At 50.8% G+C, this 20,782-nt stretch overlaps 8 protein-coding genes across 8 annotated transcripts; 4 read left to right on the forward strand and 4 right to left on the reverse strand.

Annotated features, from left to right (window-relative positions):
* Nucleotides 1-1,464: 1,464 nt before the first annotated feature.
* Nucleotides 1,465-3,125, forward strand: NECHADRAFT_95402 (uncharacterized protein; the record flags this gene model as incomplete). Its single annotated transcript, XM_003048635.1, has 2 exons — nt 1,465-2,011; nt 2,068-3,125. The coding sequence occupies 2 exons, from the start codon at nt 1,465-1,467 to the stop codon at nt 3,123-3,125; spliced, it is 1,605 nt and encodes a 534-aa protein (XP_003048681.1).
* A 397-nt stretch (nt 3,126-3,522) lies between these two features.
* On the forward strand, nt 3,523-4,584 carry SDG2119 (uncharacterized protein; the record flags this gene model as incomplete). Its single annotated transcript, XM_003048636.1, has 2 exons — nt 3,523-3,541; nt 3,590-4,584. 2 exons carry the CDS (start codon nt 3,523-3,525, stop codon nt 4,582-4,584), a joined length of 1,014 nt encoding a protein of 337 aa, XP_003048682.1.
* A 1,596-nt stretch (nt 4,585-6,180) lies between these two features.
* Nucleotides 6,181-8,496, reverse strand: NECHADRAFT_83618 (uncharacterized protein; the record flags this gene model as incomplete). The annotated part of the gene is made up of 6 exons (XM_003048818.1): nt 6,181-6,590; nt 6,639-6,828; nt 6,885-7,445; nt 7,506-7,903; nt 7,969-8,364; nt 8,424-8,496. The coding sequence occupies 6 exons, from the start codon at nt 8,494-8,496 to the stop codon at nt 6,181-6,183; spliced, it is 2,028 nt and encodes a 675-aa protein (XP_003048864.1).
* A 603-nt stretch (nt 8,497-9,099) lies between these two features.
* NECHADRAFT_95403 (uncharacterized protein) lies at nt 9,100-10,551 on the reverse strand (the record flags this gene model as incomplete). Its single annotated transcript, XM_003048819.1, has 4 exons — nt 9,100-9,418; nt 9,465-9,644; nt 9,777-10,057; nt 10,111-10,551. The coding sequence occupies 4 exons, from the start codon at nt 10,549-10,551 to the stop codon at nt 9,100-9,102; spliced, it is 1,221 nt and encodes a 406-aa protein (XP_003048865.1).
* A 1,139-nt stretch (nt 10,552-11,690) lies between these two features.
* NECHADRAFT_23989 (uncharacterized protein) lies at nt 11,691-13,186 on the forward strand (the record flags this gene model as incomplete). The annotated part of the gene is made up of 4 exons (XM_003048637.1): nt 11,691-11,818; nt 11,868-11,937; nt 11,984-12,097; nt 12,152-13,186. Coding segments are annotated over 4 exons (1,347 nt in total), but the record flags the coding sequence as incomplete, so codon positions are not given.
* Nucleotides 13,187-16,274: 3,088 nt separating this feature from the next.
* Nucleotides 16,275-17,054, forward strand: NECHADRAFT_101235 (uncharacterized protein). Its single transcript, XM_003048638.1, has 3 exons — nt 16,275-16,404; nt 16,455-16,794; nt 16,845-17,054. Exons 2-3 carry the CDS (start codon nt 16,466-16,468, stop codon nt 16,927-16,929), a joined length of 414 nt encoding a protein of 137 aa, XP_003048684.1. The 5' UTR covers nt 16,275-16,404; nt 16,455-16,465; the 3' UTR covers nt 16,930-17,054.
* Nucleotides 17,055-19,027: 1,973 nt separating this feature from the next.
* On the reverse strand, nt 19,028-19,524 carry NECHADRAFT_83622 (uncharacterized protein; the record flags this gene model as incomplete). The annotated part of the gene is made up of 2 exons (XM_003048820.1): nt 19,028-19,045; nt 19,225-19,524. The coding sequence occupies 2 exons, from the start codon at nt 19,522-19,524 to the stop codon at nt 19,028-19,030; spliced, it is 318 nt and encodes a 105-aa protein (XP_003048866.1).
* A 496-nt stretch (nt 19,525-20,020) lies between these two features.
* NECHADRAFT_83623 (uncharacterized protein) lies at nt 20,021-20,758 on the reverse strand (the record flags this gene model as incomplete). Its single annotated transcript, XM_003048821.1, has 2 exons — nt 20,021-20,421; nt 20,476-20,758. 2 exons carry the CDS (start codon nt 20,756-20,758, stop codon nt 20,021-20,023), a joined length of 684 nt encoding a protein of 227 aa, XP_003048867.1.
* Between the last annotated feature and the right edge of the window lie 24 nt (nt 20,759-20,782).

The raw sequence follows: 20,782 nt of genomic DNA on the forward strand, positions 1-20,782 counted from the left end.
TGCGACTGGTGCCCGCAAGGCAGGGGTCATGAATAAGTCGGATGCTGCCGTCTCTTCAGCTAGCCATGCTGCCTCTTGAACCAACGCACAGGTCTCGTGAATGAATCGTTTCAGAGGACCCGAAGCATTGCCTTGGAGCAGGCTCGCTTCCAGCGACGCATTGTGAATGTAGCCAGACCGTGCAAATAGAGAGTGCCTCGAGAGTGACCTCGGACGACCCTTTTGGCCACACAATTGATTACTTCAGACTTCGCCCTTGCTGTGCCCACTACTCCAGTTACACATGAGACAACGGGGAACTAAGCCACAAATATAACTGCACGAATTGGTCGAGCTCATCGTTTCTTTGGCGCATCCCCGCCCCCACCCTTCTCGTGGGATGTTGCCGGACCAGAATCGTTCCACGCCCTCGTTGGTTGCTTGAGCTTTCTTCCTAGTCACTCTGTATGTCTCTCATAGGCCAAGATACTTATCTACTTTCAATAGAATCTATTGCATAATTCAGCACTTTTCAAGTTGCACTAATTTGAACAGACATTGCGGATTTGGTCGACAGAAATGTGTGGATTTGTAGCGCGGCAGGAGAATGATTACGCCCTGCAAGACTACAAGAGAGCTACGCCATTTGCTGATTTTCTCTAGACGGAAAATCGTACCTCGGTTCAAAGTTGTTTGTGCCTTAGGCACGAGGATCTCTCTGTTGTTCGTTCGCTAAAGGGCCTTGGTTCCCTCGACAGCAACTGCCTTTGAAATCCATGACAGGCCAGTCCGACTGGCTCCACGTTGCTCAAATGAATTTCCCCGATACTACCCTGTCAAACAAATTAGAGTTTAGGTCGTGTTGATATGGTCGTGTGCGCCTGTTGAGCCTCACCCTTGGGTTGGTTTGCTCGGATCCCCTTTCGGACTTGGTCGCAGAGCCAAGTAAGCAGAATCCGAGGCGACGAATAAGACAAAAGACCAGGGCAAACAAACAAGGCTTCCAACACCAATAAGATATTTCGTCCCCTTGTCACGTTAACACACCTTTCTACACAATTTAGACGCGGGCGCTTATTAAAGGGCAATCTCATTACCCGTTGTGCCTTGCCAAGGAACCAAAAGTCTTTTTCTGCGTGTCGCGATTGGTGCTTGATGGGATAGGGCTGCCAAACTTCAAAGTCCGAGCCTGTAGCCGCTAAGGCTTTTCAAACGCGGGCTGTCGTGTCCTGCGTCAAATTAGGCGTATTTTTAAACAGTGGCTGAAAAAGGATCTTGGGTGCATGTTCAGCTCTGGCAGGCAGGGAGTCCGAGGGGAGACATATAGACTCGTAGGGCTGTCTAATTCAACTCCTTCTTTCGCCCCCATTCCATCCTCACTCTTGCTCGTCTTCAGTCGAAACCGAATCCATCCCCCGAACCACCGCTACCATGTCAGGAGGCCAGTATAAGCCGCTCATGTCGGACCGGCCACATGTCCGCGAGATGGAACTCCCCGGTTCGAACCCCGCCGAGTATAAGCGATACTTTATCCTTTCCAAGCATGAATGGGGCCCCGAGATGGCGACGGCCCTCTTCAGCTTGCTTTGTCTTAGTGGGATTGCAGCCATCTTCAGATACATGGATGATCAACCACTCTCGCACTGGGGCTTTTACATCTCCCTAAACGCCACCATTTCTATCCTCACGACTGCCCTAGGTGCATCCATGATGCACAGTGTCAGCCGGTTCATCAGCCAGCTGAAGTGGCTGTACTTCAAGAAGAGGCCGAGGACATTGTCCAACTTTCAGAGCTTCGACGAGGCTAGTCGAGGAGTATCGGGCTCGACCAAGTTCCTCTTCACGGTTGGGTGGAACTTGGCTACCCTCGGTGCCTTGATCACCGTCCTCAGACTGAGCCTGGCCGCCTTGACACAGCAAGTTGTGGAGATTGGAGATCGGCCGATTGAGACGCCAGACAACAACGCGACGTTTGGATATACGCACGCATACTACCGTGATCTGGCCAAGGAGTTGGCGAATGCTGGCGATGGTACGTATCACCGGTGACACCTACACGAAGAAACACCTCTAACCCAGTGTCAATAGAAGCCATACCGCAGGACCCCAAAATGCAGGCTGCCATCCTTCAGGGACTCTACGACATCTCGACGTTTGCCCGCTTTAGCTGCTCCGGATCCTGCGCCTGGAATCAATCGGTCGTTTCTCTCGGCTTCAAGAGCCAATGCAAGAACGTCACGCAAGAGACACTAGAGACGGAGAACTGTAATGGGTCCCGGCAGAGCCAGTTTAACTGCAGCATGACGACTCCCGGAGGGTTGGGTATCACGACTCACAACTTCCACACCGACTATGCAACCACCTTCTACTTGAACGCGACGGCTGTAGTCAAGGACGAGTTCGACACGGGGCCTGGCAACAATTCCGAGTTTGCCAGACTTGTCGTTTATAGAACCACCTCTGACCACAACTTTGCCACCTTCAACGCCAACGTCACCGAGTGTTCTCTATCCCTGGCCGCGTATGAATACTCCGGGGCGAAATCCAACGGTACCACTTTCAACTTTGACAAGACGGAAGAGATCGATCTTGGCAAGAATCCCTGGAAGCTTGACAACTCTTCGGTGTATGCGATCAACGAGTCCAAGGCAGACGGTATCCCGAGACTCGAAATATCCAAGCCCGACCTCAGGGCACTGCAAAACTTTTTGGAGTCGAGCACGATCGTGACGGAATGGGTAGAAGGCAGTCGTGGAAACGAAAACATTGCCGTGAGCCCGGCACTCGGTGGCACGGCGAATGTGACTAGGCTGATGGACAAGATGGCCACCAGCATGACGGACTATCTGCGCTCAGGGCCCAACAGTCAGACAGCGACGGGACAGAGGGTAGAAGTTGTAACTTACGTAACGATCCGATGGCTGTGGTTTATCGGACCTGCAGCCATCGAGCTTGGGGCACTGCTGTTTGCCCTCCTCACGATAGCGAGTAATCGGAAGAGTCGCAAGGTGCCCCTTTGGAAGTCATCAGCACTTGCAGTTTTGGCCTGCTGGTATGAGAGCGGAGAGGGATTGATACGGAGCAAGGTCAAGGATATCAAGAAAATTGAGAGCATGGCGGAAGAGACGTCGGTGCGGCTGGAGTAGGGGCTGGCTTAGTGGAGTGACGCCCGACAGGATAGCTACTTTGGACACTCAACCACATCACAATCAGCATCAATGAGACAAGATTGAATTTATCAGAATATGTAATCTTTGTGATACCTAATGCTCGATTTAAAATCAAACAATTTCCAAAATTTGATTTGCCGTTCCTAAAATCCCAGGGAGGGAGGCCATTTACTGGACTGATACAGCATGCTCGCCAGCCTCTAACTGCTCCTGGCAGTTCTCTGGCACTGCCAGCACTGTCAGGGAAAATCAATAACATCGTCATGTCAACAATTCCCCTTCTTCCCCTCTTCTCTGTGTTTTCATCGTCCGACTTGACTTTTCTCACATCCTCCAAAAACACTCGACCTCGTCCACTGAGACAGAAACAGTCATGTCGACCGACGGACACCGTGAGTATCTCTTCTACTTCGCCGTATTTGATTCTGATACCCTTCTAGCGTACCCTCGCATCCCTCTGCCCAAAGACGCTCCCTTCGTGCTGAAGGAGGCTACGGACGGCAAGGGATGGGGAGCCTTTGCCACGAGGCGCCTCAACAAGGGAGGATTGATCATGCGTGAACTGCCCTTGTTCGTGATCGACAGGTTCCAGGACCTCAATGAAGAAGCCCTCGCCATGAAATTCTTCAATCTACCGCTTGACAAACAGAAGATGGTTACAATGGCCCGTGACAACGGCGGCCGCTTCTTCAGAAGGTTTATCCCCTGGTTTATTCAGAACTCTTTCAACGTTGACAACAGAGGCGTTGGATTCTATCTCGTCCAGTCGCGCTTCAACCACTCGTGTCAGCCCAACTCGTCCGTTCCGCACACTGACAACAAGCACGATCGTTGGCTGGTGAGAACCGCCATTGCGGAAATTGAGGTTGGCGAGGAGATTACCTTCTGTTATCAAATCGAACTCGTCAGCAAGACCAGACTTGAGCGACATGACCAGTTGTTCTTTGAGTGTCGTTGCGAGTGCTGCTTGCTTCCCCCTGCCGCTTCGCAGCTCAGCGACATGCGTCGAAACTTCATGAAGGCACTTGACTACCTTGCCTTCGGTGCTCTTCGCAATGGTGAAATCGACACCTCTGAGCGTCCTCTCATCTGCGACCCCGTCTTGAAGAAGGCAGCTGAGAACAATGCTCTCCCCATCACGAGCCAGTTCGTCAACAACATTCTGTACATGGCCATCGCCGAGCACGAAAAGGTGGCTGCCGTCATTGTTCGCTTCTTCAGCTCCAGTATCTACACTCTGGCGAACTGCTTCCGGTCGGAGCGCAACGTCATAATTGCCAACCACGCCTTGCAGCAGGACACCTGGCTGAAGAAGTTGGATGTGGCCTTGCTCATCTTCGGACAGCCGGATGAGGCTGACAACATTGTCAACGAGGAGATTTGCAAGATCCGGGAGGCTCGCATGGCCTACTACCTGGAGAATGAAACTGATTAAAGGTAAGTGTTTGAAGATGTTCTCCCTTCCATTAAGTGAGAGATCTAATCTAACCAAACAGACACTCTCGGCGTCTTCCCTACCCCGGGATACAACTTTTCGACGATACCTCCTTCAAGTCTATGACTATGATGTCAAGGACTGCGAAGTGTGGTGTTGAGCTCGACTCGAGAACATGAGCAACTTGCAACGGTGCAAAATTTTGAAGGTAAGCGTTCTGAATGCCATCAATTCCACTATGAGGCAGATCTAACCAGGTCAGATAGACACTCTCCCTATCGGCATCTTCCCTGTTTACGCGATGCAACCCCACGACGACGACCCTACGACCACGATATCGAGGACCGCGGAGCTTGTCGTTGGACCTGACTGCATGAGCACCGCGTGCCGCTCGGTAATATGATGAACAGGGTTTGGGCAGTGGAAATGGACAGTTGCTCCATAGGAAGTGGTTTTGTTCCGCCCGGGTTATGGCGGTGGCTGGAAAACTTGTATGAATGATGTAGATAAGGCCAGAAGAATAAACTTCTGAGACAACCATGCTGGACGTGACGCGACCATTGAGAGCTGGAAGTGATACTTGGCCCAAGACCATGTCGGTTATATGCACTGGGCTTGGCAAGTGACCGGAATATCGCCCTGTCCAGATCCTCATTATGGCTGGTATATCACATCCGGTCAGCAGGAACTTCATTTCATTCTCACTAGCAAGGATCTCACCAGTCAAAGTGAGGAGAAATTCCGATTCGCTTCATGCCCTGTGCATGTGCATCGAGTCTAGCTCACCGAGTCTCCACGGTCTGTTCTCGTGCAGATTCACCGTTGAGACCAATGCAAGTCAAGGTGGACCCGCGATATGTATTTATGTACGGAATATGTGCACCCGTTAATAACCGAGCAAGTTCCCTTTTTTGCTTTTGCGGGCTGGACAAGCGATATCTGAGACATGTCGTCTGAGCTCGGATCGGAAACAGAGGCCTGGTCGTCGGGAGAGAACCCGAGGGAATTTGGTGAGACGGAAGAGGACAAGGTGCTCGCGAGAAAAGGGGGGATAATGAGGCAATTATTGGTTACCGATGGCTTGATATAGCACAGTAAGACTCATATCAATCGCTATTTACATGTCCGGAACGTCGGATATTGGGCGCCAGGGAACTTGGAGTGAGACTCGTTGCGCGTTTTTGAGATGGACATACATATAGAAAAAAGTGTTGAGCACATAGTCTGTCGACGTGATGCTTTATTGAGATCTATGCCTTTCTAGGAGGCGGTGTTGTCCTGCCGAGGCGGAGATGAAGGTGTCGCGAGTCTACCAACAGAAGCCGGCGACTTACCCTAAGCCATAGAGAAATATTGCTTGTAGTAAGTGGAGATGGCGTACAAGAAAGTCACTTGCAACGAGAATACGTCACGAGCAGAATGTGACACAGAACTCAGACCAAAGCCTTGAAAATCTGGATACGCTCATGTTGCTTGCGACTACCTTGACTACTGCTATGCTGCCAATAAAAAAATATCCTACCTCATGATCATGATACTACTCGTAAACGTATAGACTATGTACAAAGAATTATACCATTGCCCGCCGAGATGCCTTTAGCCAGGAAAACTTGGACCCAGACCTTCAGCGTACGTGCTGGAGAGGTTGCTCCAGTCAATGTCCCACCACAGCTGATCGGATATCAGCTCATAGAACCCGACATCCCCGAAACTCGGCTGCAGCTCCCATGGATCTGTGATGGTGGCATCGGGATCCATCATTGGCTGGTCTGCCTGAGATGACACCTCCTTGACCATGGCTTCGACGTCTGTCAGGAGGGACTCGTGGTCCTTGGCAGAGGGGTTTCCACTTCGTGCCATATCTTCTAGTATAGCTCGAGAGTCGGTGTATAGTCGTGCATCGGCTTCGGACTTTGGTCCCCGAGGATCGATCGATGGGATGTTGGAGAGCGAGAGGATGGCCAGGGCCGAAAACGTATGAATAGAATCCCAATAACCGTACTTGGCTGTTCACTGAGTTAGCTTGAGCTGAGAGGATAGAAAGGAATTCTGACCAATCTTGCTGTTTGTCGAAAGATCAAGAAGAATGATGCAGTTGTTCCTGGCGGCTTCGAGACACTGTATCTTGATGGCTTGTATCTGGTCGCTGGCAGTTGTCATGCTCTGTGTTGGCTTGCCCAAGCGCTCCTGCATGATACCGGATAGCTCCTGAAGGAAGAATGGACGTAGAAGGACAGTAAAGCACTAGCGCCAGTGAGTGTTTGCACTTACAAGTGACGGACGTTGACGAGCAAACGTACCTGGTGATACCGTAGATACAGAGACGCAAGGCCTCTGGCACATGGCAGGTTGAACATGGTCTGGCAAGTATCAAACCGAAGAGCCATATGGCCAGGCAAACTCTCTTTCCAATTCTGCAAGAGGTCCAGGCAGGGTTGTATGGCACTGAGGATGGAGTGATAGTCAGGGGTTCGCAGCAACCCGGTCACTGTATCCCACACCCTGCGCTTGATCTCGCAGAGTTGGATCTGAGCAGCCAGGATTGCAGGATCAAAGAACTGATCTAGGTCTTCAGACATCAGACCAGAAGACGAAGGAAGGGAAACGGTTTGTGGAATCGTCCACTGCGTGGGAGTTAAGCCAAGTTCTGTGGCCACCATTCTGTCCATGCAGTATGAAGTCCACCAGAGTCTTCTCATATGTTCGCTCGTAACCCGCTGATGGTTGCTGGTCTGGTTTGCTGCATCTTTGGACTGGTATGGTTGTGCCTTGTCGAGATGTAGCAGCTTCGCCAGGGTGATACTCTGACTGGCGTAGATAAAGGCGGTTTTCCGTCGGTTTAGGGAGTAGCAGTAGAACGCCTATTCCCGGAGATTTAGTCTAGCTTCTCGCGCCCCTATTAGCTGCAACGTGTCACTCACCATCAGATTCAAAGCTTCAATGTCCTCCAGAATTGGTTCCTCGGAGGATATCTTGAATAGGAGCACCGCTTGCTCGAATAGATCTGATCCAGGTGGTAGAAGCGTCAAGGTTCGAGAACTGTCTGCCTGAGATCCTGAACCAGACCCTGGCCGCTCCACTTCGGACGAATTGGAGACTTCGCTGTATACAAACGTCTGAGCCAGAGCTAGAACGACAGAGACCCGGCAGAACCAGTTCCTGTCGCCAGACTGGCTGATGGGGTGAGAGTAGGTCAAAGACAATCGCTCTCGAAAGTCTCTGCGGAGAAACCAGTGATAATCGCAAAAGATGTCTTCGAAAATGTCGAGAAGGCGTAAAGCATAGGGCTTGGGTGGTAGTTTGACTGAAACCTCGGGTTCTGGGATGCACAGTAATGAGCAAGATATCCAGACACAAAGAGACTCGAGGTTTCATCCCACTCACGGTGAAAGTCGGATTTCAGACGTAGATAGGTGTAACCGCTCTCATTTCCAGTCCCTATGGGTTGGCACATGTCGGACTGAACAAAAGGATGCAACGACGAGGATAGGTCCTTGAGCTTCTGGATGAAGCGCTCGGCGCTGCAGTCTTCTCTGAGGTGACTCCTCGCAGCTCGGTTGTCGCTGACAGGTGAATAGTCGCTCGTCTCATGTCGGTCGGAGGTGAAGAAGCTGGACTGGGTATCGGCAGAGGAGGAGAACTCGGCGATGCTGGATTGACGGTTGAGACTTGCCTCGCCTTCAATCTCGCGCAGGTAGCTCTCTGGTACGGCGATGAACTTTTCTTTCTTTGGGTAGATGCATTCTCGGTTACGCAGGGTGCAGCGGCTGCAGGGAGTTTCTGTGGAGGTTTGAGCAAGCTGTCAAAGTGAGCTATCATGAAGATTGTAGCAAACATACCGCCGCTGCACTTTAGCTTTTGGGCGTGGCATGCCGTGCAGGCCACAGCATTGCGGCCCTTGAACTTGCCCATTGCGACCCCATGTTATTGCAACCCAAGCGCTGCGAAATACCCGGTCAACGGTTGGAAAGCATGGGTGTTGTTTGTTTTTTGTTTTTTCTCACCAGACAAGGTCTCTTGAGCTTCACCGCAAATCTTAAGAGGGGAGACACGAGATTGTAAAGAGATTCGAGGCGTGCGGAGACGCCGTTTGGCGAGAAAAAGCAGGGGTTTGTTTGGTTTGGAATAGGCTCAGAGCTAGTGACGTAGGACAAGGCCTCTTTTTGGTAACTCTCACGCTCTGTTACGGGATTTTATCGAGACCAAACTTGGAGTAGGTACTGTACAGAGGTACAGAAGGAAGCAGGCAATGTGGAGCAGAGCCCAACACTGCCACGAGTCGTGTCCCGGGGAGAAAACAGAGCCTCTAGAGCGAGACAACAACGCTAACGCTGAGTTAACGTGGGCTCGAAGATCCGTTGGAGCGGATTTGGTGCTTATTGGGTCATTCTCTGTGGATCTATCGCGAGCTAGGTCATGTGACTGATCCCTGCGTTTTCTCGGGTTGCATTTCCTGCTTCGCATTTTCCTTCTACTCTACACAACTAGGGGGGGTGTATCTAGACTCTCTAACGCTTACAAACGACTCCGGCTCCATGTCCAGGGAAGCTTTCCCGCGCCAGGGGCGTTCCTCCCTTTCCAGCCCGTCAACTCGGAAAGGTCTCGGAGGGGGAACGGGTGAGGATCCTGGAAGTTGGCGGGGACCTTGCCGAAGCGCCAGCTCCAGAGGTCCGTCCACTCCTTGGCCAGTTTTCCCTCGAGCATGTCGGCCACGTACTTGCCGATGACGGGGAGGAACTTGAACCCATGGTTGGATCCTGCTGTGGCGATGTAGAGGTTCTTGGTTGAGGGGTAGGGGCAGATGCGGAAGTTGAGGTCTTTGGCCATGCCGTCCCTGGGGGATGATTAGTTGAGGATGAATTGAGTGATGAGACTCTTACCAGCAGAGTCGGGTCGTGACGAATGGTCGATCGGCCAGCTCGGGAATCATCTCGCGCACAAACTGCCTGATCTCATCCTCCAGCTCCTTGGGGCATCCATCATCTGGATAGTCGCCTACAGAGTGCAGGATAGATGCACCAGGGACATCATGGTTCTTGTAGTTGGTCACAAGCCTCACACTGCAGAGCTTGATAAGCCCGTTCTCATCAGGAGGAAAGATGATGCCTATCTCGTCAGTAGTCAACCCAGCAAAGTCAAACAACCTAAACTCACCCTGCTCAAAATCATCAATGATGGGAATGTCCTTGTACTTCTCAACCTCGTGAGGCTCAAGCTGAATGACACAGATTGCCGAAGTCTGTGCCACCACGTCCTCATTTGCTCCATCGACCAGGGCGGGCAGGCTTGCTCCAGCTGCCACGACAACCATGTCGGCTTGATGGAGCTGACCATTGGCTGCCACGGCACCCCTGCATGTCCCGTCCCGGTCGTACAGCAGCTTCTTGATGTGGCCTGCGTCACCTGTGATGTATCTGGCGCCCTTTGCCTGGGCAGCTTGCGCCATTCGGAGGAGGGCTTGGCCGGAGGGGACCTGGACAAATGACGGTTAATATTGCTGTGTAGATCAATGAGAGAAAAACTCACCCATCCAGCTTGAGGACTATACAAGTTAGTCCATCCCGGAAATTCTCCACTCAAAGCTGGCCACTTCTGTCTCATCTGCTCAGCAGTCAAATACTCGACACCAGGACGGTTAGTCCTCCGCGCCAGGTCTTTGGCGTTCTCGAGCCATCCATTGGTAGCTTCATGGCCGCCCATGACCCATCCCGTCTCCTTGTAGAGACCCTTGAAAAGGGATCTTGGGTCCTTCCAGACGCCAAGGGTCTCGAGGCCGAGCTTGGCGTACAGAGGGTTGGGGTAGTCGGCACGGATGACCTTGTTCAGGTCCGTCGCGGCAGAATCTCTGGACGGCGGCTCGAAGCGGTCGACCACTGTGACCTGGTCAAAGCCTCTCTCGGCAAGATGGTAGGCGGTCGAGGTTCCAAAGACGCCTCCGCCGATGATGAGAACTGATGGTTTGCTCATGGTTGCGAACTGAGACTTGAAGGGTATGGTGATGGGTGAAGATGGTGTTGTTTGATGGCTCTAGTCTATTGAACTCTAGTAGTTTATTTATATTCGTCAACAAGACCTCTTTAAGCAATGTGATCGGCTGTGACAACTCTCCAGCCGATGCAGTAATTCCTCTTCTCTCTCTCTGTTTCCCGTCTCGCTTCCTTCACCGGTCATGGTGTTTCCTCCCCCGCAAACAAATTATTGCTCCCCCAAGCAAGATAACCGCTCGGACACATGACGAGATAGCGCGTCAAGCACCCAATCACCTCGCCACCCCTTTCACCGGTTTCCAGACAAGTAAAACACCGCGTGGCTAAACGTGGGCATATTCGCGGAAGAGGCGGATCTCAATGGCCTCTTCGGCTCAGCTAGCGCAAGCGGCCGAAGCAACCAAGCCCTCGAAAATCAGTCGGGCACCACCCCCCGGATGGGCTCTAGTGTCCCTACTCCTTGCTGATCAACCGGCTCAGCTTGCATTAGCGGCCGATTCCACGCTAGGGCTTGTCGTTCGGCCTGACGCGCATTAGCGGCCGGTTCCAGAAAAGTTGCAGGGATGCACCACCCTTCGGTTGTCTCCAGCCAAGCCTCGCGAGAAGCCTCAGTTTCCTTAGTGTAAGAGCCAAGTTGTGATCCACGACTCATGATAGTGTTTTTCTTCGCTTCGACAGACTTCGGCTAGATATCTTTAGCGGCCGAAGACACCACCATCATCATGACTGACTCCTTCGTTATCATGGTTTCCCCGCAATCTCATCCTGGCTTGCACCGCCTGTCATCTGGGGTTCCCCGCGAAAGTGATCGTGAACACTTGACTCAACCTGGTCGTGTGCTATCTTGGATTGGTCTCTATTTGACAAGGGCTTGGCTATCTGATAGCTTGGAGTATATTGTCGGTGCGGTGTTGAAGGTTGTATATAAGGGGGGGTTCATCAGTTTAACTTGAGTATCGAAAGTGTTGAAGCACAGAGTTTCGTGCCAACTTGATCTTGATCCAAATTCATCTGATACTGCAATCTTCAACTATGGGCTCAGACATAAAGACGAAGGAACCTTCCTCAGAGGATCATGGCCTCGGCAAGGTGGTGTCGTTTGTCGAGGAAAACAGCCAAATGCCAGAGATCCTCAGAAGCCTCTCTGAGGAGGAATTCAAGAGGCTCGAGAAGAAGCTCCTCCGAAAGGTCGATTTGAGATTGCTCCCAACCATGATTCTAATTTATATCATGAATTATCTTGATAGGTATGCATCACAAACCAGACGTTGACGTTCTCCGCTAACAAGGGTTTAGAAACGCGATTGGAGCAGCTCGACTTGGTGGACTGGAAGAAGACTTGAACCTAGGTCCAAACGAATTCCAGGTATGTCTTTTTTGTATTCGCGCAAACCATTTCTGACTGGCTGTAGACCTGTGTTTCTATTCTCTTTGTTGGTTATATCCTCATGCAGGTCCCTTCCAACATGCTTCTCAACAAGATTGGAAAACCTGCCATGTACTTGACTGGATGCATGGTTGTCTGGGTAAGAAACTCCTCAAAAGTCATCTTTGAAGACTTCAACTAACACCAATCATAGGGAATCCTCTGCGCTTGCAGTGAAGCCGCTCAGAACTTTGCCGGCCTCCTTGTCACTCGATTCCTCCTCGGCTTCGTCGAAGCAGCCTTCTATCCCGGTGCCCTAGCTACTTTAAGTGCTTGGTACGTCCGAAGAGAGCTCGGTGTCCGGACTGGCATCTTTTACTGTGGATCCTTGATCTCTGGAGCCTTCTCGGGTCTGATCGCCGCTGCTATAATGGATAATCTTGACGGCGCTCACGGACTTCTCGCCTGGCGTTGGGTTTTCATCATTGAAGGCTCTGCAACTGTCGTCATCTCTGCCTTTGCATTCTTTGTCCTCCCGGATTTCCCTGCGAACACAAAATGGCTTACAGAGCAAGAACGAGCTCTTGCCATGTGGCGAATGGAGAAGGATGCTGCTGGAGAAGAAGACTGGACTGAAGGATCTAAGCAGCCTCTTTTTGAAGGCTTCAAGCTTCTTATCAAAGATCCCAAGAATTGGATTCTTGTCGTGGTTGTTTATGGAGCAGCCAGCGCCATCGCTATCAACAGCTTCTTCCCCACTGTCGTCAAGAGCATGGGCAAGGATCGCAACACGACCCTGCTTCTCACGGCTCCACCATATCTATTTGCCTGTATCGTCTGCGCTCTTGTATCTTGGAATGCGGATAGAACTCGCGAGAGGTACTGGCACACGGTCATTCCCATCTCTTGCGCGCTGGCGGGTTTCATCATCTCGGCTGCTACTTCTGGTATCGGACCTCGATACTTTGGAGCCATGATTATGCTTCCGGGTATCTATACGGGGTTTAATATGGCCATGGTATGGACTGCCAACACCATCTTCCGTCCCGTATCCAAGCGAGCTGCGGCTGTGGCTTTCAACAATGCCATGGCCACCATCTGCAGTATTTACGGCTCCTATCTCTACCCAAACAACGCCGGGCCTCGATTCGTCTTGGCGTTCAGCGTTAATGGTGCCATGGCAGTTGTTGCAATTATTGCTGCTACGGTTCTCCACTTTTATCTCAAGCGTGAGAACAAGAGGCTTGAGGAGAAGGAGAGGGAGGAGGAGGCTGCTGGGCGTGGTGTTGTTGGTAGTGGATTCCGATACCTCACTTAAGGAGAGGGAAGTTGCTGATCTAGTTCTGATTCGTCATTGGATGATTCGGTATCTATCAAGTGGTGTGTTTGGGTGTATTTTATAACCGATCTATCACTCTAAGCTTCGATGCCAACAGGTGACCTACTCGTAAGCCAGGGCTGTTGAAGGGGGCCCACGAGTACATAGCTACTCGCAGACAGGTTCAACAGGTGACAATTTTATATCAAAGCAGACAACAAGATGGATCCATGGCCTCAGTAGCGTTGCATTGACTATTCCTTCCGCTTGCCCGATTGCCAATAGGTCTCTGCATATCGCTCAGACCTCTTCCTAGTGGGTTTGATGGGTCTACAAAAACTGGGAACAACCAGAGCACCACAAGAATGTCAGCAGTGACTCCGCATGAAACCGCGGACGGTTTCAAGATGGCAACTGGCTTATCCGTGGCTATTATATCCATTTCAGTACAAGTGGGAGAACACCTACAGTTTATGGGTGTGTGCAACCGTCTGCGGGAATAGCAACGGCCTCAATTATCGTAGACCTGCAAGCTAAAGAAGGGGCAAAAGAAGGGTACTACTGTAACTCTGCCCAGCCAGCTCCCCGCGAGAAGGGGTTCCTTGCTTTGTTAATTGGCTTGTTTGACTTGCATGAAGCCACCCTCCATCACCATCCCGTGTTTAATCAGCATATGGTGGCTTGCAACCTCGTCATCTCTCTGCATCTCACACGTCTTCCCGCAGCGGGACAAAAAAACACTACTCATCGACATGATCTGCAACCACGTAACAACTACCGCTCTGCAAAACAAAAATCATGCGAGGAGAGAATCATTTGCCGCCTATTCCCGCCCGTCTTGTTGCAGCTTACGCTTTCTCCAGACCGGTGTGGAGAGCTCTCATTTCTTGGTTGCTTTTTCCAACCCCGTGGCACTGAGACGCGCGCCCTAAAATTGCCGCGCCACCTCTAGACAGTGATCTTCTCCCATGTGTTCAGTACGTGGATCAGTGGGAATTAGCGGCTCACATGCTCTCAGAGACATGCAAGAAATAATTGGTGCCCTGGGTTGCAGTTGCGCAGGCAGGGATTGACGATGGAAAAGCAAGCACTGTAGACTCATACTATGTGGGTTTCAATATTTGACTGATTGTTCAGCAGGTCAGGGTCATGGGCTGTAAGTAAGATTCAGTTTGATCGAGATCTAGGCAAGACAGTCAAGACATTCGTCTCAGTCGTTTCCCACGCTTCGACTATCAGATATCAGGTTGATAGCCTAGATAACATCTTTATTTCTCAGTGGCATCATGACCATCAAGTGGAGGACCCGAGATGCAACCATTCGGCGGATTCTGCGTGGGTTACCGATCCATTGTTCCGGGTGCATTAGCGCCGTCAACGGCTTCTCACTTATTTACCACGCTCGACCCTGAATCCCTGAGATGAGATGAGGGGAGTGGAGTTGAGGGTGAGGGGAGAGAGAGGGGGGCCCGCTAAGATCCCTCTTGTCGCCTCGTCGTCTCTCTGGTTCACCGCTATGTAACAGTTCCGGTTCGATTCCCGGTGTTTTTTTTCTTGTAGGTGCTCCTTGTGGGGAAGAGGAGGCCACCCCTGCTTAAAAAAAAGGATTGCTCAGAGTTTCGGGCAACGCCGGGACGAGAAAAGAGATAAGAGGCGACAGAGGGGAACAGTGAAACTCCTGTGGTGCCTCCTTGTTGTGTTTCCCACGCCGCGATTAGCGTTGATATCTCTCTCTCGCTGAGGGGATAATTTTGTCTCTTGAGAGTCAGTCACCCCCAGCCACCTCACACGCCAGCCCACTTTCGCCAAGCGATTTCTTGTTTACAAGTGACCTTGAGAGAGGTTCTGACTCGTTCGGCTCTCAGACCGTCGACTGAGTTTATTCACGGTAGGCGCGGGTATGTACTGCTGACATGGCGGCATTCAACTCCAATGAAACGGTTGATGCCCAAGCATTCCTTTCAGTGATGCGGCTACAAGACTCACTTCAGCTTCAACTTCGACATGAGTGAAAAAGGGTCCAAATAGAGTCAGCCATCCGCGGGGAAAGAGGGGCCGGAGCCCGGATTCTCGGGATCAGGAATGTGACAAGAAGCGATATGACACTTTTTTTGTACCACTGATGTCATTTCACGCAAGCTCTCTCTTCTACCGTGGCCGTGGGGCCCTGCCCTTTTTTTGCTGTTGGAACTGCACGTCAGCAGACACACACACCCCCCGGATTTCCCAGACCTTGACCTGGGATGGGATGGGAGGAGATATCGGCACTGTCTGTTACTGTAGCTAGACTAGACTCTCAAGCTAAGCCGATGTAGGGGTCCATCTTTCTAGATCGACAGAGGAACCACGTCTGTCGTCTCGGCAGTGGGAACATGGACCGGATAGTCATGAACCGGCGGGCTTTTTCGCTCGCTTCTTACTCTCTTGTCGATCCGCCACACACAGCCGGGTCGTGGCCGAGCGAGCTGAATGGCGCCATTATTTTCACGGAGAGTCCCCAGCCGAGAATGACAGAGAGAAAAGAGAAAAGAGACAACTCTCAAGACATGGGGGTTTCAGCCCAGCAGCACCCGTACCGTACCATGTGCCGTGATTCTAGCGGTTCTAGAAGCCCTCAGACAGGCCACCCCCTCTGTAATGTCGCGGTACTTGCCTGCTTGTCTGTCTGGTCGGTGAGCAATTGCACTTTTGGATCTGCCTCGTGCCCATCAATGAGGCAAACACACATGAGTGAATGCTCGTTTTTTTTTTCTGTGACCGCTGCTCTTGGAGGGGGTCCTTGTTTATTCTTAGCGGAGCTCCCGAAAAAAGGCGGCGCTAACTTTTGGACTTTGGCCTTGTTGTCTCTTTTCTCTTCTCAGCTTTTTCGTCTCTCTTTCCCCCCTGTCTCCACTGACTGGGCTGGGGGAAGAGAGAGTGTCGTATCTAAGTAATCGCCTCCCGCGGGGTCATTAAACGTTTCATTCCCCTTCGATCAGTTGGTTTTTTTTTTCTTGTTCCTTATATTATACCCGACGTTTCTTCTTTCGCCGCATATCGGAATATCAAGTGCTGATATCCGACCCCCACGACACACGCATCAGCACATCCACCACCACCCCTTGAAATACCACCTACTCTTCTTCTTTCACCCCGTTTCACCTTTTCCAGTGAGTTGTGAGATTCCTCTACAATCAGCACATCTAATTTACCAAAACAGAACCATCTCCCATGCCCGCCCACAGAAGCCCCTTCGAGCCCGAGTACGACGCCCAGTCTGCCGAGAGCCTACTGGTCCTGGTCCAGCACCTAGACATCGCCTCCAGTACCATGGCGGCCAAGGAGCCCGCCTCCACCGAGCAAGCAAAGACCCTTGTCAACGACATTGGAGAGTACCTGATCCAGGCTGCCCAAGCCTGGGCACAGCTTACCGACGCTCTGGTCGAGAGCAGGCAGATCCACCAGGCCGTGCTGGATGCCCACGAGCAGGCTAGGGCCCAGAACCACCTGTCGGATCTGTCGACGGTGGTGTCGATGGATGTGGATCTCTCCAAGCTCAGGTATGTGACTGTTGAGAGTCAAGGCAGCATCCATCTGACAAGATCAACAGCAAAATCCGAGACTTGACGGCCCAGTTCTCTCGAGACGTCCATCACGTTTGGCGGAATGGCTCCGGGCGCGGACCAAGTTCGTGACAGTGAGTGGTTTATACGTTTCATCTCTTTTCCATGTCGGTTGGTCCATTGTCGAGCGATGCTATAGTAAATGATATCCTACCCATACAATATGTTCAACGCTGTTACGAGTATATACACACTCGCTTGAACCCTGGCCTGTCACTCTGGTGAACCCTGCTAGGCCGATGTCGTTCTACCGCGTCGATGTGACATCTCATATAGATCCAGGTTATCGATTACATGGTTCTCCAAGTGCCGACTGGGGTCTCTCGTCTATGCCTATTTCTCCACATGGTCACAGACAATCGACATTGCAATATGATGCAAGGCAGTAGAGTCGACGCCGGGGTGATTACGCTTGAGTCGTGACCGTTGATGAAGCATGGTGATTGATCCTCAATGACGGTTTCAAACAGGCCATCGCCTACGTTGATGAAGCGTGGTTGCTGTTTACGGCCGACCCATCAAAGTGATCGGTCCGGACAGCGGAGGGCATATTTCATAACGTTGATGTCATTGTTTTGCTTAAGTGAATGGGAAATTAAAATGAATATTGCTAGGCAACGTTCTATTGCTTATTTCAAGTACCTGGTTGATGAACATGAAACGAATAGAGCAAGTGCTGAGGATGCCGATAGCGAGACGTGCAACAGAGCATATGCACATAGGAACTGCGTTTATTCAAGTGTCTTCCTTGTATTCACCACTGGCCAACGCCTTGTATCACGAGCCAAGAATCTAAGCACGATCCTTGACCTACTAACGCTGAACTATAACTTCAATGTAATCTCCATACTCCCAAAACTCGTCACCAGCAGTGTTGGTAATCTGCAGCTCCCCAATCATGCTGTCTTCTTGGTTGATGGCATGCGCGCCAATGCCGCGCTTCCTGTTACACCTGGTGCAGTGCGTGACGCCCATGTCGTTGATCTTCTGGCAGTGCTTGCAGCGCCACTTGGTATGGTCGTCGCGGACGATGTTGGTGACTACGGTAGGCATTTTGTATAGCAAAGAAAGTGTTTCTCTTGTAGGTGTTGCAGTTGTTGATGTTGGCTAGTTAGGTTTGTCTTGTCGACGGAGAGGAAGCAGACATATCTCGGTAAGGCGTACCGGCTTTATACACTGGGAATCTGAAGGAGCAGAGGATCCTTGGATTCTATTCACTTTGACTTCATATAATGCGCACAATATCACTATCTCTCCAGTCTCATATATCTGATCCGGTGCCATAGCGTGACATCTCATCATCACTGACGAAGCCATCACCAACACCCTATCACTCCTCAACGACGACCGTGATAATGTCGAAATACTCCCAGAACTCATCACCGACAGTATTAACAATCCTCAGTTTCCCAATAACGACCCCAGCGTCGTTGAGGGCCTTGGTTCCAAGTCTGCGACTCCTCTTGCAGTGCCTGCAGTGACCGGCCGACATGCGGTTTCGGCGCTTGCATCTCTTGCAGCGCCACTGGCTATGATCCGACTGTATGAATTTTGTGACTTCTACCATTGTTTTTCGCTGTCGAACAATGGTTCAGGCGGGTTTTGGTTGTGACCGCTCTTCTATCGTGGCGTCGTTGCGAGATGGGCGGATAACTGGGCAGCAAGGGAAAGAGAGCGAGAAAACAAGTCAAACAGGTGCTACATATAATCGCCCAAAGGATACACAAAACCATGATTCTTGACGGGCCTTTTTACTTGGTGATGTCCAAGTGTAACTTTCGGAGGGCTGAAATCAACGCACACCTGTGACACGACATGCCTTGTTTCATGCATTCCTCGCATTGGAAATTCCATCTCTATTGGCCAAATCACAAAGACCATTTTGTCAGCTCTATTGACGCCTAATCGATGTGGCAACAAGTCTCCCGTCAAGGCCATCATGTTCCTCTTTATTGACTCATACTTTGAACAAGCATGAACGCTTCACAGGGGGGTTCTAGAACAATGTTTGGATCAAATAACAAGTCGTGAATCCACCAAATCGACATGTCAAGCATAGCAGCTTCATTCGAGCGTAATCTCTCCTGATCTAATATTCAGTTGCCAACATATCATTTCAAAGGGCAAACTCGGTCTAATTGTGCGTACTCATCTGCAGTAATTGTCTGCGCTACTGACCAGGTACTCCCTAATCAAAGACAGAAGTAGCTGTATTGAACGCTATCTTCTCCGCATCATCTTCTGCTCTCGCCACCAATCAGTCGCATGGTGGTTCCATCTGAGATTAGGATTGTAGCCTGGGTAATCCTTCGAGTACCGCCAGAAGTAGTCGGCTCTCTCTGTGATCATCTTAATCGTTGCAATTACCTTCCCATCCTTATCTAGGGCCTCTACGCCTACGTCGAATCGAGCGCCGCAGCGCTGGCAATTGTCGGCCGAGATTGGATTGATGGTTCGGCAACGGTGGTTGGAATCATCAGCCTCGGTCCGTCGATTCTTATTATCGGGCATCCTATATCTTATCTCAAAGTTCTTGAGTGCCCGGGAGCAAGACCAGCCAGCAATAATGTAGCCATGGGGATTGGTGATAGTCCAGCCATCAAGGGGTCCGCCCGCCACTGGGACCAGAGTCTTTTCGTCACTTCGTGCTGAAGTAGCTTGAGACATGGTGACTTGAGTTTATTGTTTGCTATGGGTGATGAATCATTTAGAATGATGTCCCATTCTTATGCAGCCTCAAGGCAACTGGTCTCCTTTGTTCAATGTTTTGCCATGTCTGGGTTGCAAGCGTTTGAGTTGTGAGCATGCCGCGTTCTCCTTGTTTAGACTTGAGTAGTCCTGGAACAAGGAGGATTGCGTGCCAGTCTTTATTCAAGGCAAACCAGCACAACATACCAACATGAGTAAGACTGAAGACTGGACTTGTAGCTATGAAAGATGAAAATTCCAGGGTACAGTAGAATTGTATTGAACATATGAAATTGTGAAGTCTCAAGCCCACTTCGGACTTGCTATGTAGATCTAAACTGATTTTTGCACAAAGAAAAGCTCCAGAAGAAATTACCCATTAACCATCAAGGGTTCTGCCAACCAGGACAGCCTCAAAGACTCCATCCCTCCAATATCAGGTTCAACGTAGTAGGCTCTTGTTCAAGCAGAACATCTAAAGACCAAGCAGCAACAAAGTCGTCAGCGCCGCAATACCAACGCTGATGCCAGTCTTCACCCCCGAGGAGAGACCCCCATCGTTAGTAGGCACCGGTGTACTTTCAGTAGTCTCTGAACCTCCATTCGTCGCTGCCGGTGTCGCGATGGTGACAGTCACAGTTTGCGTAGGCGCTGTCGTTGTCGAGGTTTGGTTGTTTTCGATAAAGAACAAGTCACTGAGGACAGAGGTCCTGTTTGACGGATCCGTCTCGTTTCTGAAAATCACGGCAAACTTGCCACTCTTCAGGTCGAGATCCTTGGGGATTGTCCAGTTGCGTTCAATCAAGGTCCAGTACTCTTGGCATTGTTCGTTCCACAGCGTCCAGTCGTCCGATGGATAATTGAATGTCACATTGGCTAAATCTTGGTCAGAGATACAATACAATGGATATGCCAGTATTGTTGACTTACAGAAGATTTGGTATCTCCAAGCCTCAGGGAAGCTCATGTTGGTAAAGTCTCTAATCTCGGCGCTCCACTTCTGGGTGAGCTTCCCAGTCACGTTGAAATCACTCTGCCATGAGAGAGTAATCTGTTCACCCGTATAGACAGTATCTCCCTGACTAGGATAGTGAACATCGTGTGTGATTGGATGGCCCACGCATTGTTCATCGGTCCATGGCTCTTCGTCTGGATAGGTGGCTCCTCGTCGCGCGAGATGAGCGGCAGCATGAACAAGAGAACTGTACACCATGGTGAAAAGAATATGAATTATTGG

Source organism: Fusarium vanettenii (assembly GCF_000151355.1).
Source record: "Fusarium vanettenii 77-13-4 chromosome 8 genomic scaffold NECHAsca_10_chr8_2_0, whole genome shotgun sequence".
Lineage (NCBI taxonomy): Eukaryota > Fungi > Ascomycota > Sordariomycetes > Hypocreales > Nectriaceae > Fusarium > Fusarium vanettenii.

What these genes read in the sequence shown, in the direction of transcription:
- NECHADRAFT_101235 (XM_003048638.1), top strand. Translation starts at nt 16,466, where the DNA reads ATGCCCGCCCACAGAAGCCCCTTCGAGCCCGAGTACGACGCCCAGTCT. An exon ending in GTGGATCTCTCCAAGCTCAG is followed by an intron (nt 16,795 to 16,844) that starts GTATGTGACTGT and finishes CAAGATCAACAG; the next exon opens with CAAAATCCGAGACTTGACGG.